Genomic DNA, 14712 nt, shown 5'->3' on the forward strand with positions numbered 1-14712 from the left:
CCAGCTCGGGGCTGTCAGCCTGCACAGACCTGGGTTCCTGAGTCAGAAGAGGTTCCTGAGTCAGATGAGGGTTTGAGCTCAAAATCCTGTTTCTGACCTATGGCTACACAGAGGCCCCTGGGGTAGCAGTTAGTGGTCCCAGCCGCCCATGCTGAGGGGTACAGCTGCGTGCTCTGCGGCCGCCCTCCTGAGGTACAGCCCTCTGCCCGGCGGCCCTGCCTGCCCCCCCCCCCCCCACAAACAGGCACTGCACACCCACTGCGGAGGCTTGCAAAGAGCCTTTATTTATCTAGCGCAAAGTATACACTGTCACACTCTTCTGTTACCTTGTACTAAAATAGCTCAATGTTTTTACCACACTATCAAAAGGTTCTATTTCTTTTCGCTCTTCCCCCCAGTCAAAGGGGTTCGATGGAAGGTAGAAACGGGCTGGAGCCGGGAGGGGCTGGCCCCCGCCCTCAGGGGTCACATCCTACAGAAAACACAGCGTGGCTGCGGCGTGGGGACGGGAACCGGGCGCTCCGGCCAGTTCCGGAAAGCGGCGGACCCTTCCTCCGTCGTGAAAAATATACACCTCTACCGCTCTGCAGTCATGCGTTGTTTAAAAAAAAAAAAAAAAATCAGTAGTATTTTGTTTCCTCTCAAGTTTTCAAGAAAAAAAAAAGTGAAAGGTCACTTTTTAAACACTGATGTGTGGAGCTAACCACTCCCGGATAGAAACACGCCACCCCAGGAAATGTGCGCGGCGGGCCGCGGGCCCAGGCAGGCGTGGCGGCGCCTGGGGGCGAGGCTGGAAGGACGGCCTCTGTCACAGTGGGAGCTGGGCCCCGGGGCAGGCGGCCCCGTGGCTTCAGGGTCTAGAAGCGGGGCGGGGTTTGGAATGGAAAGGGGCCTTTAGGAAAGGACACCAAGCTCACCAACACCCCCACCCACCGTGAGCTTTTAGAGCTAAGGCTCCCGAGGGGAGAAGGGTCACCTGGTGACACCCCTACACACCCACCCCCGTCAGCGGCAGAGCTGGCCCCTGGCTGCCCCTGGGCTGAGGCCCCTCGGAGCTCCCCCGCCCCCACCAGCACCCAGCCCCACCCCACAGCTGTGAAGGGACCCAGTGCGCGGTCAGGCAGAGCTGCTGCTGCTGCTGCAGCTTTTCCACGGCTGATTACACCAGCGAGGTGACCATCACAGTCACAGTCCTGCCCAGGAAGCCACCCCACGCCATGCTGGCAGGGGGACATGGGCAGGGGGGCACGGGAGGATCTCCGCACCAGCTCGTCCTGCCTACGTGGCAGGCTGGAGGGCTCTGGCAGGAACGCTGCCCTGCTACCCGGGCGCCACCGCGGCCCGGGGCAGCGTTGCTTCCCCCCCCGGAGGGGGAGGGTCCCTGGGAGGCCACCCTCCCCAGGGTCAGCTTCTGCAGGTGCCAGCGGACCTTCCTTATTGCTTATTGTCGGTTGTGGCCGAGCCAACCTGACCCAAACATGGCGAGGGGCTCCCAGACATGGCTCCCACCGAAATGGACCCAGGGCCCCCGCTGCTGTGGCTCTCTGGACTCCAAGACCAGATCGGGGCCTCTGTCTCCCAGCTCACTGCCCACCCGGGCAGTGATCACGCAGTGCCATGACCAAGGCTGCCCACCCTGCTCCAAGTGCATGCCCCCCCATGACAGGGAGCTCACTACCTGACCTGATGGAAAGTTCCTTCCAGAAAGAGCCCAGGGCAGGAGGGACACGCCTGCGGCCATTGGCAGGGCCCCCTCAGCTCCCTGGGAACGAGGAGGGGTGCACGCCTTTCCCCTGAGAGTGTCACCCCAAAGGCAAATGGACAGTGGGAGCAGCTGGGTCCTGGCCCCCGTCCCTCACACGGGCCTGGACAGAACTGCCTGATGCAAAGCCAAGCCCCCGGGGCCTCGGGAGGCTGCCGCAGCCCTCAGTGTCGCCGGAACAGGGAGGTCCGAGGATGGGCGAGAAGCGAGTGGACGCCAGAGCCTCCCAACGGCATCAAGGGGCCCTGCCTGCCCCCAGGCCCTGGGGTCTCACCGGCGGGGAGCCACGGACCGCCTACCCCTCTGGGCCTCCTCTTCCTCAAACGCTAACTTGGAAACACGTACCGCACTTTACAGTGTATACCCGGCCATGTACACCGACGGTCTCATCCGACCCTCAGAGCCTGCAAGGAGCTCCTCGCGCCCCCACCCCACCTCAGCGGGCTCGGGCAGGGCAGGGCAGGGCAGGGGGACGGTCCACCGGATGATGAGGCAGCATCACGCGGCAGGGGCCCAGCCCCCCAGCCGCCCCCTGCCGGTGACGCCGTCAGCTGCAGTGCCGAGAGCACAGGCGTGGCCGAGAGCACCGCCAAGGCGGCCCTTTGCACCAGGGGCAGAGAGAGGCTGAGAGAGGGTCACGCAGCAAATTGCAGCCAGAGCCAGGTCAGGCCCCTTCCCAGGAGGGCAGAGCTCCTGTCACTGGCCCTGCGGCTGTCCACAGGGAGCGAGGACAGGGCGCGGCTCCGGGGGACACCACGGCCGACCGGAGGCCAAGGCGTGACCCGGTGTGACCCGTCTGGAGAGAGGGGGCATGTGCGGCTCAGCCCGGGGCCTCTGCTCGGCCTCCCTGTGCTCCTGGCCCCTCGTGAGAACCATGACGATGGAGATGCCCGGGCAGGGAGCCACCGAAAAGAGAAGGCACCCCTGGCTCAGGGCAGGGTGACACTGGGGGGTGGGGGAGTGTGAACCCTAAAACCAAGTGGCAGCCGGCAGCAGGGGAGCAGGGCACAGGCCAGGGGAGGGGCCTCGGGAGCACCCCGTCCGGGACTCAGGGGACCCGGTGCTTCGGGAGCCAGCGTCCGGGTGACGGCAGGCGGATGAAAAGCGCTACCCGCACCATGCCCCGCTGCCAGTAGCCTCGGCCCAGTGCGGTGGCGGCCGGGGCATGCAGGAAGCAAGGGCTGGAGGAGGTGCGGGCCCAGCCCGCAGGGTCCCGGGGCCTGGCGTCAGAGAGCAACCTTCCGTTCTTGCCCGGGGAGCTCGACGCCGGGGCCTGGAGCGGGAGCGGCCGCCCAGGCCACCAGGCTGCAGGGAACCGCGGGCAGCAGGCGGCCTCCCGGCTGCCCGGTTTGCTGGTGTGAGAGATGGGGGTGATGGGGGGCCCGGCCGGCAGCGTCCTATGTACAGTCCATCCCAGAAGACGACAGCGGCTCAGCCGGAGGGCCCGCCGCCTCCCCTGGGGGCCCCGGGCAGGGAGAGTCCGTGATCACGGAGGAGGGGCCCTACAAAGGCCCCTTGAACTGGTTCCCAGACAGGTGCTGCCGGATGGAGGGCTTGGAGCTGGCGGCGTCCCCCAGCTTCCTCCAGACCACCTGTGCGGAGAGGCCGGCTGTGAGTGCAGGGCCCGTCCCGAGCCCGCCCACGCACCCCCAGAGCCGCGGGGCCCGGAGGGGAAACGGAGGCCCAGGCTTCGCACATCCACCCTCGTGGCCACCCGAGAGAACCGTGTCAGGGAGACGGTCAAGGGGTGAGTCCGTCCCTCCCAGGCAGCCCCAGCCCCGCAGGCCCCAGAGTTGGGGGACCACCTGCACCTTCGGTCTGAGCGCCACCTGTGTGGCCAGCAGTCAACAGGGGCCCCACCCAGCTGGGAGGCCAGCCGCCAGTTGCCTGGGACCGGGCCTGAGGTCAGGACACACAGGTTAAACAGGACCCTTCCTGCGGGCAGGGGCACGCTCCCAGGACAGACTGACCTGCCCAGCCCAGGGACCTCCATGCTCGAGGGGGCAGGGGGCGGTGAGGACAGACCTCGGGGACGGCCGCGACCACGCCCCCCGTCAGGCCCGGACGCCCGCCCGGGGCACTCACGTTGCACATCTCTCGGACAATGGCCTTCTCCTTCTCGCTCAGGTCCTCCTCACAGCTGTCCTGGAGCTGCCGGTCCAGGTTCTCGTGCACCTCCAGGACCTGCAGGAACAGGGCCCGGGGGCCAGGGTGCGGAGAGGCCTGAGGGCCGGGCCCTCCCTCCTCCCTCTGAGCCCACCCCCCTCAGCCCAGCGACACTGCAGACACCACACAAGGGAAGCAGCACCCCCGTGGCGGGCGGCTACCTCGCACAGGTGGCCTCCCTCCCACCCAGGGCCCGGCGTGTGACTACTGAGCAGAAGGGTCGAGGACAGCACCCACTCGTGCATGTGGCCGGCGGGGGGTGGGGGGAGGGTTGGAGAGTGCGTGGGGGCTCAGGGGGTGGGGGGCAGCCGACCAGCGGTGAAGAGCAGCGGGCCAAGGAGACCGGGGCTCCAGTCCAGCCCTCGACTCTGACCTGGAGGCAGTGCCTGCCCTTTCTCTACACCCGTGGGCCTCAGTTTCCCCAGGTGCAGGGAGGACAGATAACGTACTTGCTACGGCCCCCCAGCCCCCCGGAGTCCCCCCCCGGACAGTGTTCCAGGCCCGACTCAGACAACCCCGAGGGACACGTGGCCCGCAGGGCAGCAGCGGTCAGGCTCCTGGGGGGCGGGCACTGGCCCTCACCTTCATCGCGTGCACCACGGCCTCGGGCTTCTGTCCTGCGGGGCTGTAGACGGCCGAGGGGGGCGAGGACAGCTCGGGCACGGGGCAGCCCGGGCCCTGTGGGAGGGAATCACGGGGCTTAGCGCGCCCTCCAGAGGCCCAGGTGGTGGCCACAGGTGTGACCAGCCCTGAGTGAGGCCCCTGGCTCCGCAGGGCCCGGGGCCAGGCGGGAGGAAACAGGGGAGGCTGATGGGGAGGGGAGGCAGGTGCGCAGAGCGTGCCGGGGCTGAGGGGCGGCACCTGGAGCCCACCACGCCGCCACGCGGGCTTCTCCACGGGGAGCACGTGCAAGGTCTACCACCCACGCAAAGGCAGCTCACAGGGCCGGGGGGCAGCGGAGACACAGAGAGCCCCTGGCAGACCCCAGGTGTCCCGACCCCAGAGCCGCCTCCCCTCCCCCACGGCCCCGTGGCTGCAACACCTTGACTCCACCCCCCACGCCCCAGGGTGGTAAGTCCCTTCCCGCCCCGAGCCCTGCCTCCTGGCCCGGTCTGGCCACCGGACTCGGCACACACTCTAATGGGCAGTTACGTAGCAAACTCCCATACCAGACTCGGGGGCCCAGATGGGCCAGGTGAGGAGGGGGCCCAGCCTCTCGGTGCCTTGCCCGCCTGTGGCAGAGGTCGAGTGTCTGCCCAGGGCCTTCCAGCTTCTCCCCACAAGGGTCACTGGCCCAGGGAGCTGGGTGCCGGGCTTTTGTCTTGGGCTGTGAGAAGGACCCTGGATTCGGGGCCCCGTGGGAGAAACTCAAGGATGAAGGCCCCAGGCCCACGGGAGCCAGGTGTGCAGAAGACCTGGGAGTGGGCCTGAGGGGGTCCAGACAGAAAACACCGGGAGGGAGCGCCGCCAGCCTGCGAGCCTGGGGCAGGGAGGGGGCCTCTAAGCTGGGCCACCACGCGGGTTCCCCAGGCCCCGCCCTTCTTCCTGGAGTCTCCGTTTCCTTCCCTTCCATGGGCCGATGGCTCCTCCAGGGCCCCAGCAGAATGCATGGGCTTGGCTGAGGGTCACCGTCCTGGGGTCCTGCCCATCCAACCATGCTGTGCGGAGACCCTCAGGGCCCAGAACCTTCTGCCCAGCAGCCAACACCCACTCCCCTCCCCCCACCTGCCTGCCCCCAGGGCCTCGCAGGCTCCCCCTGCAGCCAGCAGCAGGAAGGCAGGGACCCCCAGCCTTGCAGTCCAAAGAAGCTGGGCTTGGGTGAGGCTCTGCTGGCTGTGGCTGGAGGCAGGGCCTGACCCACTCTGCCTCAGTTTCCTCATCTGGACGACAGAAAGGTTCCCCGGGTCCCAGGGTGTGTGCAGAGCCCTGGATGCCGCCTGACTTCAGCCCAGGTGCCTGGCCTCTGGTGCCCAGGCCAGGTCTGTCATGTGAAGGGGGCAAAAAGATCTGGGCGCTCTGGGGGTCTGAGGCAGGTGGAAGGCAGGCCACACACAGGTGAGTGACCTGAGGCAGAAAGCTGCACTGCCCCCATCGGCCAGGAGGGGGCGACAGCCACACGTGTACGGGCAGGCACCCAGCTCTTGGCGCCTTCGGCCTCCTGTCCTGTCCGCACCTGGGGCTCCCAGAACAACCTGCTCTGTAAGGGGGCCGGCTCCTGGAGCAAAGGCAGGAGGGACGCCAGGAGCAGCAGCCTGGAAAGGCTGTGCAGAGCAGCCCTCTCCTGGCCAGCATCCCCGGGCCAGAGCGTGGCCTTGGGAGCCAGTAAATGCAGCCACCACTGGACAAACAGTATGCACCAACAATATGCAGCTGGGGCCGTTTCCCCGGCACAGGACCCCCCCACGCACAGCCCCCCCCCCCCCCGCCCCGGAAGGCCTCCCATGGCTTCTGCCCACTCAGTTCTCACTCCAGCCCTCCGGGCAGCCGCCAGCTTCTCACATCCCCATCGTCCAGCTGGGGAGAGCAAGGCTGCGTGGCTTGTCAAGGCCGCACAGCTAGTAAAAGAGGGGGCTGGGCCTCGAACCCGGGTCTGTGGGACTCCAGAGCTGGAGCCCCAGGAGAGGAGACCAGAGTCTACCCAAGAGAACGGAAAACCTCCGTCCCCACAAACACCTGGCCAGGAATGCTCACAGCGCCACTGGTCACAATAGGGAAAAAAAAGAAAAAGGGAAAAAAAGACAAGGCACAAATCCACAGCAATCGGTAAATGCATAAACAGAATGCATGCCCATGCAGCGCACTGCCCTTCAACGATAAAAAGGGGTTCGGAACGGATACACGCTGCAGCGTGGACGGCCCTCAACACGGGGTGCTCAGCGAGAGACGCCAGTCACAAAGAGCCGACCGTGTGTCGTGGGACCCTCACCTCCATGAGGGGCCCAGAACAGGCAGATCTGTAGAGGGGGTCCGTGAGTGGTTGCCCAGGGATGAAGGGGGGTAGGGAGGGAAAGGGAGGGGGAATACTAAGGAGAATAGTTCTGGCGGGGAGGACAGTGATAAAAATGTTCTCTTGTAATGATGACGCAAATCTGTGACTGTACCAGAAACCACTGAATTGTCTGCTTAAAAACAAAGCCCACAGACAAGGACACAGGAGGAGACCAGCTCCCCTGGAGGGCAGTGGGAAGCCTTGGTTCCTGTCTTGGGAGGTTGACGGGTAGCACCCACCCACCTCTGGGGACAGCTCCTTCGAAGGGGCCTGAGTAACCCCTGTAGCCTGAGGCAGAAGCCCCGCCCCCCACCCCACGGCCACCCAGGCCAGTGACCCTCGTGGGGGAGAAGCTGGGGCGGCCCTGGGAGACGCTGGGCCTCTGCCACAGGCGGGCAGGGGGCAGGACAGGGAGCCGGCAACCCACCTCACCCCCGTGGGCCCAGCTGCGTCTGCTCACACCTGCAGGCCTGACCAGCGCAGCAGCCCCGCCGGCCAGGCTGCAGAGCACGGGACAATTCGCAGATGGCCGAGAGGGCGTCAGGACACAGCACTCCACCACCAGAATGGACGGGGTGGTGGGGGGAGATGGGGTGGAGGAGCCACCCACATGGGTGTCACCGGCTCTTCCGGGCCCTTGCTCAGGAGGCGACCGGACCCTCACTCAGCCACGGGCTCCCGCCTAAACATCTGGAGCATCTGCTGCCGGCGGCCCTGCCGTCCGCACGGCCTGGGCAGCTGTGTGCCTGGACAAGGGGCGAGGGCCTCCGGGAGAAACAGCCCGCTCCGCCGGCGGTCACAGGCGTCCGCCAGCACCGAGGCCAGCGTGGCTCTGCAGGGGAGTCCTGATGGTCCCTGCTGGCCCCGGGGGAGGGGAGAAGCGGGGCCAGGACCCACAGAGTGACGCCGGGCTGGCCCCGACAGGCCGGGTCCCTGCCTCGCTGTGGCTTATGCGTGAGGTGAGCCCCCTGCGCGGCGCGGCACGGCACGCAGCAGACACTCGGCAAACGCTGGCTGTTCCTGCTCCGATCCTCTGCCGAGCTCGGGAGGGTAAGTGCTTCTTGGGCAGTGGCTTTCGGCGTAGTCACAGGTGGGCGCCGTCACAAGAGAACATTTCCACCAGCCCAGAAAGCAACCCCTCCCCCGTGCAGCCGCCTCCCAGCCCCCGGCCACCGCACGTGGACTCTCTGCCCCTAGCGATCCGGGCACGCTAGTCCCACGCAGGAGGTCACGCAGGCCTGGCAGACACGTCTCAGAGAGTCCGCGTCCCAGACAGTGGGCCCCATGCCACCCTCCCTGTCCTGCCAGGGCCGGCCGCACCCCGGGGTAACCCTGGGGGACCCTGTGGACAACTGCAGTGTGCCACCCCCACCCCCACCCTCGTCGCCAAGCCTGGGGTCGCGACCCCCATGTACACACCCAGCCCCACCCCGAGCACCCGCACCAGCCCTGCGTCCTCTCCCCACCACGTCCAAGGGCGGACGCAGGCCACGGGGTCGCACGGTGGGACGGCAGCTGGGCAGCCGCTCTCGTGGCCTCTGGACACTGCCCGGTGCCGCCACACCACCCCGCCACCCCGAGCCGGGCCTCCACCTCTCACTGCCACACGGGCCCTGACAAAGCTCTAGAAGGTGGGAGAAAGAGGAAGGCCAGGCCTTGACCTGCTACCTGCCCCTGACCCAGCTCGGCCACCAGCTGCCCTCAGGCCCCAGCAGATCGCCCACGGGTCTGAGCCCCCCACCCCTCCCCACTGGCCCGGGGACCGAGGGTTCCGGAGGCGCCAGGGCCTCGGGGAAGCAGTGGGACTCCCGGGGGAGGGGCACTCACGTTCTGCAGGACGTCCTGGTAGGAGGGGGGCAGGCTGGCGAGCTGGGACTCCGAGTGGTAGGGGGAGAAGCCTTTCCGCAGCGTCCGGAACTCCCCGGAGCCCCCCTGCTGCACGGGAGAGAGGGGCGCAGAGGTTAGACGGTGGGGGGGGCAGGGGGGTCGGGCGGAGGCGGCCGAGGACTGCGCCCCACTGGTACTAGCCGGGCCCTTGGAGCGGCTCCTCATGACCTTGCTGTGGTCCGCTCTGGACTCCTGCCGGGAGGCCCTGCGCACCCCCTCGACCCCCACCCCCTGCTGCAGCCCCTCACTCCCCATCCAGGCAGGTGCTTCCTCCTGCCCCCCCCCACCCCCGCCGTGCTGCACAAATGTGGGCAGCAGGTGAGTGACCAGGGCACGGTCTCCTGCCCCTTGACAATGTGGGCTCCAGCATCCCACACACTGGGGCTCCCCGCACCCTCCGGAACCCCCTCTTCCACAGGAAGTCCTCCTGCCTTCCATGGGTGCCAGGGCTCGCTGCAGAGTGAGCCCCTCACGGGGCTCTCTGCTCAGGGCGCCCCTTAGCCTCCACCATCGGACAGCAGCACCCAAACACAGGCCCTGGGCCTCACCCCTCTGCACCCACGGGAACCAGTGCACGCTGGGCCCCTAACTGATGCCCAGCGCGAGCTTAGGAGGGAGGGAAGAAAGGGTGAATGAGTGCGTGAGTGATGAGCGCATGAACACAGCTATCTGGCCTTATATAGCTTCCTGCAGGGCACAGCTGGCCCTTCCCCCACCCCTCCCGGCAGAAGCTGGCACGGGGGGCTGGCACCCAGGCAGGACACAGAGAGGACCAGGCAGCGGCCATGCTCCATCCCAGCCGGCCCGGGGGCCAGCTGAGCAGAAGCCAGGCCTCTGGGCCTTTCATGGCATTTCCGGCCCCAGCACCCTTTTGGACTTCAAAGGCACTGAGGGAAGGCCGCGGGGCAGATAACGGGCAGGGGAGAGTCCCATCAATCAGCAGGCCCTTGAGTTACCCAAACAAACCCTGGAGGGGAGGAGGTGGGGTGGGCCAGGGGCAGGGGCGGGGCCACGCCCTTCTTCCCCGCTCATCACCCCTTCACGGTGGCCCCCAAAGTGCGGCACAGTCTCACCAGGGAGCCTGGAGCACGACCATGGATGTTGGATACAACCGGGCAGCTGTGTGTCCGACTGTGGCCCTGTCCGGTCAGCCCGGGGCGCTGGAGCCCACTCGGTCTTTCCTCACACCCGGTCTGGATTCTGCTCTGGGCCGAGTCCCACCTCCTCCCGGCCTCCCTGGCCCTGGACCAAATGGGGTTCTGAGACAGCCCCCATGTCGATACTCAAAACACTGGGCCATGTCTCCTCCCTCGCCCCCCCGGACGGTTTCCTTGGGAGGAAGGGAGGGAGGGGGGAGTTTTTAATTAGCATCACGCAGTTCCCACCCCTGCCTTCAGTGACCGTCTATAAATATTGGCAGGCCCGTGTTCTGCACATCAGAACTTTATTAGCCAGCCTCAAAGCTGGTGGGGAAATGCACAATCTCTCATTAGGGGCAACGTGACTAATGACGCATCGAAATGAGGAACCATAATTGCACTTAGATCCAAATTAAAATCCTGGCATTTGCCTGTTAGTGCGCTGGAAGAAAGAGATCCCTAGGTTCTCCTTGCCGAGGGGAACGGAGCTGAAACGGCCTTGGGCGGGGGGGCTGGGCCTGCTCCTCAGGATCCCCCGAACCCTTAAAACAGAAGGAAACCGTCCAGGGCCGAGAACAGAGCACAGCCCACCCAGCCTGTCTCGTGCCCCCCAAGGGCGCGGGAGCCCTGTGGAGCGGGAGAGGCCCGGGAGGATGCAGGGCCTCCGAGGGCGCACTGACGGACACCCGGGCTCTGTCCAGGGCTGTCACTACGAGGCTGCCCGCTGTGGGGGCTCAGGCCACCCCAGCCTCCCTGGGCCTCAGCCACCTGCTTCCCGCCAGGCCTTCTGCTGGCAAAGCTGCAGGGACTCCCTTGGCCTCGCCCCCTCAACACCTGGGAGCACGGTCAGAGGGGGGCTGGACAGAAGGGGCCGTGGCGGGGCAGCCCCCGCCCCCCCGTCATGTGGGGTTCCTTGTTCGGGGGGCCGGCAGCTGTGGGCAGGCCACTTTCCGGGGTTTGTTCACTTGACCCCTCCTTCCCACCCCAAAGGACTCTGGCCCTGGAGTGGGACCCTCTGCTGCAGCACTTTTATGTTCAGGAAGCTCCTACTATGTGCTCCCCAGCTGGTGGTAGCGCCCGACTGTGGGCAGGGGCTCCAGGGTGAGCATGGGCACCGGAGGCGGGGAGCCTGGCCCCACCCAGCAGCCTGCTCACAGGGGACCGCCAGGAGCACCAGACCCCGGGGGGGAGGAGGGGGGGAGGAAGCCCAGCACTGGGCCCCAGGGACCTGTCGCAGGGACCTGGGCCAGCTTGGCCAACCCCGCCTCCGACCTTGCCCCTCGGGGCTGCCCCTGCAGGGTAGGGGAGACACTGACAGGTGGGGTGGGCCCTTGGAGAGCAGGTGAGAAGGGTCCCGGTGCAGCAGGTCCCGGGAGGGGGCCCAAGTGAGGGGACCCAGAGCAGATAGGGCACCACCACACAGCACTCAAGACAGCCCCACCCCCACCCCCAACACTGGGCACCCAAGGTCCGCCAGGCAGCTCTACCTGAAGCCAGCTCCTCGGCAGGGCGTGGGGGCAGGGCAGCTGGAAGGGAAGAGGGGTGGTGTCAGCCAGCACCCCGGGCCGCATCCCTCACCTCGGCCCCCTGCCCCAGAGACCCATCCGCCTAGAGCCTCCAGGGCCTCAGCTTGGCCGGAGCAGGTTTCCCACAGCAAGGGTGGGAGTAAGGGGGCCCCCAAGCACCTCGCAGGAGCCCCTCGTGTTTAAAGCTCCAGGTATAACAAGGACCGGCAGCGCCTGCCCCCCATGGACACCAGGACGCCATCCCCCTCACAGCACTCCCCCAGGCTCCCGCCAGAATGCAGCTGCCCCGTGAGAGGCCGGCTGGGGTACGCCCCAGGTCCCAGCTGCTAAAGAAGGCCGGGTGGGGACACCCCCCACTCTTCCTCAGGCTCCTCACAAACCTGATTCACTTTAATTTTTTTTCTTTACTTTGAGGAGAACTCATTAGCAGACCACTAAGAACACGGCGGGGCCCAGCGGGCCCCTCCCAACCAGGTGTCCCCGAGTGCGGCCGCCGTGGCACTCTCAGCTGGCACTGCTCCGTGCGCCCTGCGGGCCCCGCCGTGTCAGGTGCACGCCGCCAGGACCAACAGGAGCATGTGGACGAGGTCTCACCCGCCACCATGCCCGGCCCTCCCAGGGCCCCTGGGCAGGCCGCAGGGCCTCCGAGGAAGGGGGTGGCCCCTTGGGGGGGCATGGACTCCCAACCCCCATCACGTTGGGTTGGACCTGAGCAAACCAACTTTCGGGGTCTCTGCTTCACCTACACTGGGGTCCGGAAGGACACTCAGAGGCCCGCGTCCCTCCGTGTCTCCAGAGATCTGCCCTTGACCCTGGGGCGGGCCCCTCAAGTGCCCCCGTTCTGCAGATGAGAAAACGGAGGCACAGAGAGGCCCGGCCACCGGCCCAGGCCCCCCCCACCCCCTCCCACCCCCGTCCCCGGCTGGTACGCGGCCCTTGGCGGGCAGGAGCCGGACTCTGGCTGACAGCCCTGGGCCCGGCCTCTCGCCCCGCTGACTCTGTCCTTGCACGGGGCTCACGGTGGACACCGGCTCCGCCTCGGGCAAGGGGACAGAGGAGAAATTCCTGCCGTCCTCCTGCCCCTGTTGCCAGATTGCCCATCTGCTCAGAGGCTGGAAAGGGGCTCTCCTCCCCGGCTAAGGAAGAAGCCGGGCTGGTTCTGAGGTTTGTTAATGAAGCACTTAAAGAGACCACATGCCCCCAGCGAAGGGGGTGGGGGTGTGACGGCCGACCCCAAACACCAGACAGGTGAGGGGAGCGGGAACAGCCCGGAGACTCTTGTCACAGGGGACACCAGCGAGCAGAGCTGCCACTGCCAACCCCCCCGCGCCCCCATCCCCGGGGCTGCATCTCCAGAGGCCTTGGGCAAGCGGACCCCTGCTCAGACGGCCGGTCCTCCTCAGGGGCTTGAGACATGGGCTTAGACGGTGCAGACCTGTCCCCGCTCCCCCAGCCCAGAGGGTTCAAAACTCAGACAAGGGACAGAGGAACGTGGTTCACTCGGAGACGGGCAGGCCCAAGCCACAGGCCAGGTGGCTCGGTCTGCCAGACCTCGGAGGATCCCGGGACCCGGGGTCAGGGGAAGGCGGGAGAAGAGCCGCTGCCCGAGGCGTCCCTGGGGCTGGCTTACAGTCAGAGCCACAGGCGCCGCGGTGGCCTCGCCGTCATCTGTCTCATGGGGGAGGAGGCCGAGACCCCGGGACATGCAGAGTTCTGCCGAAGCCCCAGGCCGGCTGAGAGCTGGCTCGGGGATTCTTCCAGGACCCAGAGCCACCTTCTCCCGGGTCGGGCGACACAGCAGGGCCGCAGGCTGAACTGGGGCCTCCCCGCTCACGTGTCCTAACCCCCAGGACCTCAGGACACGGCCGCTTTGGAGATAGGCCCTCACAGCAGTGACCAGGTCAAAATGAGGTCATCAGGGTGGGCCTTAATCCAGAGTGACCGTGTCCTCCTATAGAGCAGAAACTGGAACACGGACACCCACAGAGGGAAGTCTCAAGCCAATGGCAGAGGCCTGGGCCGGATCCTCCTGTCCCCGCACTCAGACAGAACCGTCCCTGCCCGGACCTCGGACTTCCAGCCCCCAGAACTGTGAGACAGTACACGTCACTGGCTCAAGCCCCCCCGACCCCATGTGGTGTGTGGTCAGGGGCAGCCCCAGCAGGCGGATGCAGCCACCCACGCCAGGCGACCTGCCCCGACCGGGCCTCGGTTCCCCCACCAGCTGTGCGTGGTGTGAACGCTGGGGTCACTTCCGCCCTGTGTGGCCTGGCAGGGTGGGGGTGCTGCGGTAAGGAGGGGCACGGGCAGGCTCGGGGCGGCTCAGCCAGGAGCCTGGACCACTGCCAGCACACCCCCCCCAGGCGCGGCCCGCTGGCCCCACCAGCGGGGGGGCGGCATCGTGGGCTCCTCACACTCCATGGCGCTGGCTGCTGGGTGCACCTGTGCCGGCCCAGCAGGGCCCTGACCGAGGGAATGCAGCGCCCAGGCCTCAGCACCGACCCCAGGGCCCCAGGACCCCAGCGCCCCGGCGCCGCCGGGCCCAGAGAGCCCACGGCAGGGGAAACAGCAACGGGTGCGGGGGCTCACGGGGCGTCAGCGCCGAGGCGGCAGCTGTGTTGATGAAACGTTAGAGCTGACGGGAGAAAGAAAATACGAACTGGAATACAGTAATTCAGCCTGTGAACGCTCCGGCACATTTTTAATTAAAGCTATTTTGGAGTTAAATAGAGGCCATGGGGGGGGTGCGGGGGGGGGCAGCGGGAAGTGGGAATCCACGGCGGCTCCCTGCCCTCCCACCCAAACCCCGCAGCCACGTCCCCTTAAGAGAATTCAAAGAACAACACTGCTCTCCCCGGCTCTGTGCCAGCGGGCGGGTTCCTCGCCGTGCAGAGCCGGAGACTGCTGCGCAGCGACTGCAGCGCCGGCACTGCGGTGCCAGAGCCATAAAGCCTCACATGCCAGAGCTCGCGTGGCCTCGGCCAGCAGCCCGCCCACAGCAGCAGTATCTTCAAGGTTCCCAAATATGGCCATCCATCCGCCACTTGATTACTTCCAAAGATGATATGCTCGCTACCTTTTAAAGCAGTTCTCCCTTGGTTAAGCAGATGTTCCCTATTCTGGGCGAGAACCACACTCCCTCTTGGCCTAGGACTCTGGGTGGAGGGGTGGGTAGCCAGGGTCTCCCCAAGATACAACCACTTGGTCCAGCTGTGCTGGGCACTGGAGACACAGAAGTGACCA

At 66.7% G+C, this 14712-nt stretch overlaps 1 protein-coding gene across 4 annotated transcripts in view; it reads right to left on the reverse strand.

The window, feature by feature from the left end:
- Positions 1–259: 259 nt before the first annotated feature.
- CCDC85C (coiled-coil domain containing 85C) overlaps positions 260–14712 on the reverse strand; it is a 65861-nt gene continuing 51408 nt past the window's right edge. Inside the window, exons 3-7 of one of the 4 annotated variants that reach the window (XM_045822050.1) lie at positions 11431–11469; positions 8745–8849; positions 4511–4606; positions 3848–3946; positions 260–3354 (exon numbers count right to left, since the gene is read on the reverse strand). In XM_045822050.1, the coding sequence (XP_045678006.1) occupies positions 3265–3354; positions 3848–3946; positions 4511–4606; positions 8745–8849; positions 11431–11469 (429 nt within the window). In that variant the 3' untranslated portion in view covers positions 260–3264. Of the gene's footprint in view, positions 3355–3847; positions 3947–4510; positions 4607–8744; positions 8853–11430; positions 11470–14712 lie in introns of all 4 variants that reach the window. The other 3 variants (XM_045822049.1, XM_045822052.1, XM_045822051.1) reach the window with 3 other exon arrangements.

The sequence above is a fragment of the Phyllostomus hastatus genome, unplaced genomic scaffold, assembly GCF_019186645.2.
Source record: "Phyllostomus hastatus isolate PE091 unplaced genomic scaffold, TTU_PhHast_1.1 phas_scaffold_501, whole genome shotgun sequence".
Classification (NCBI taxonomy): Eukaryota; Metazoa; Chordata; class Mammalia; order Chiroptera; family Phyllostomidae; genus Phyllostomus; species Phyllostomus hastatus.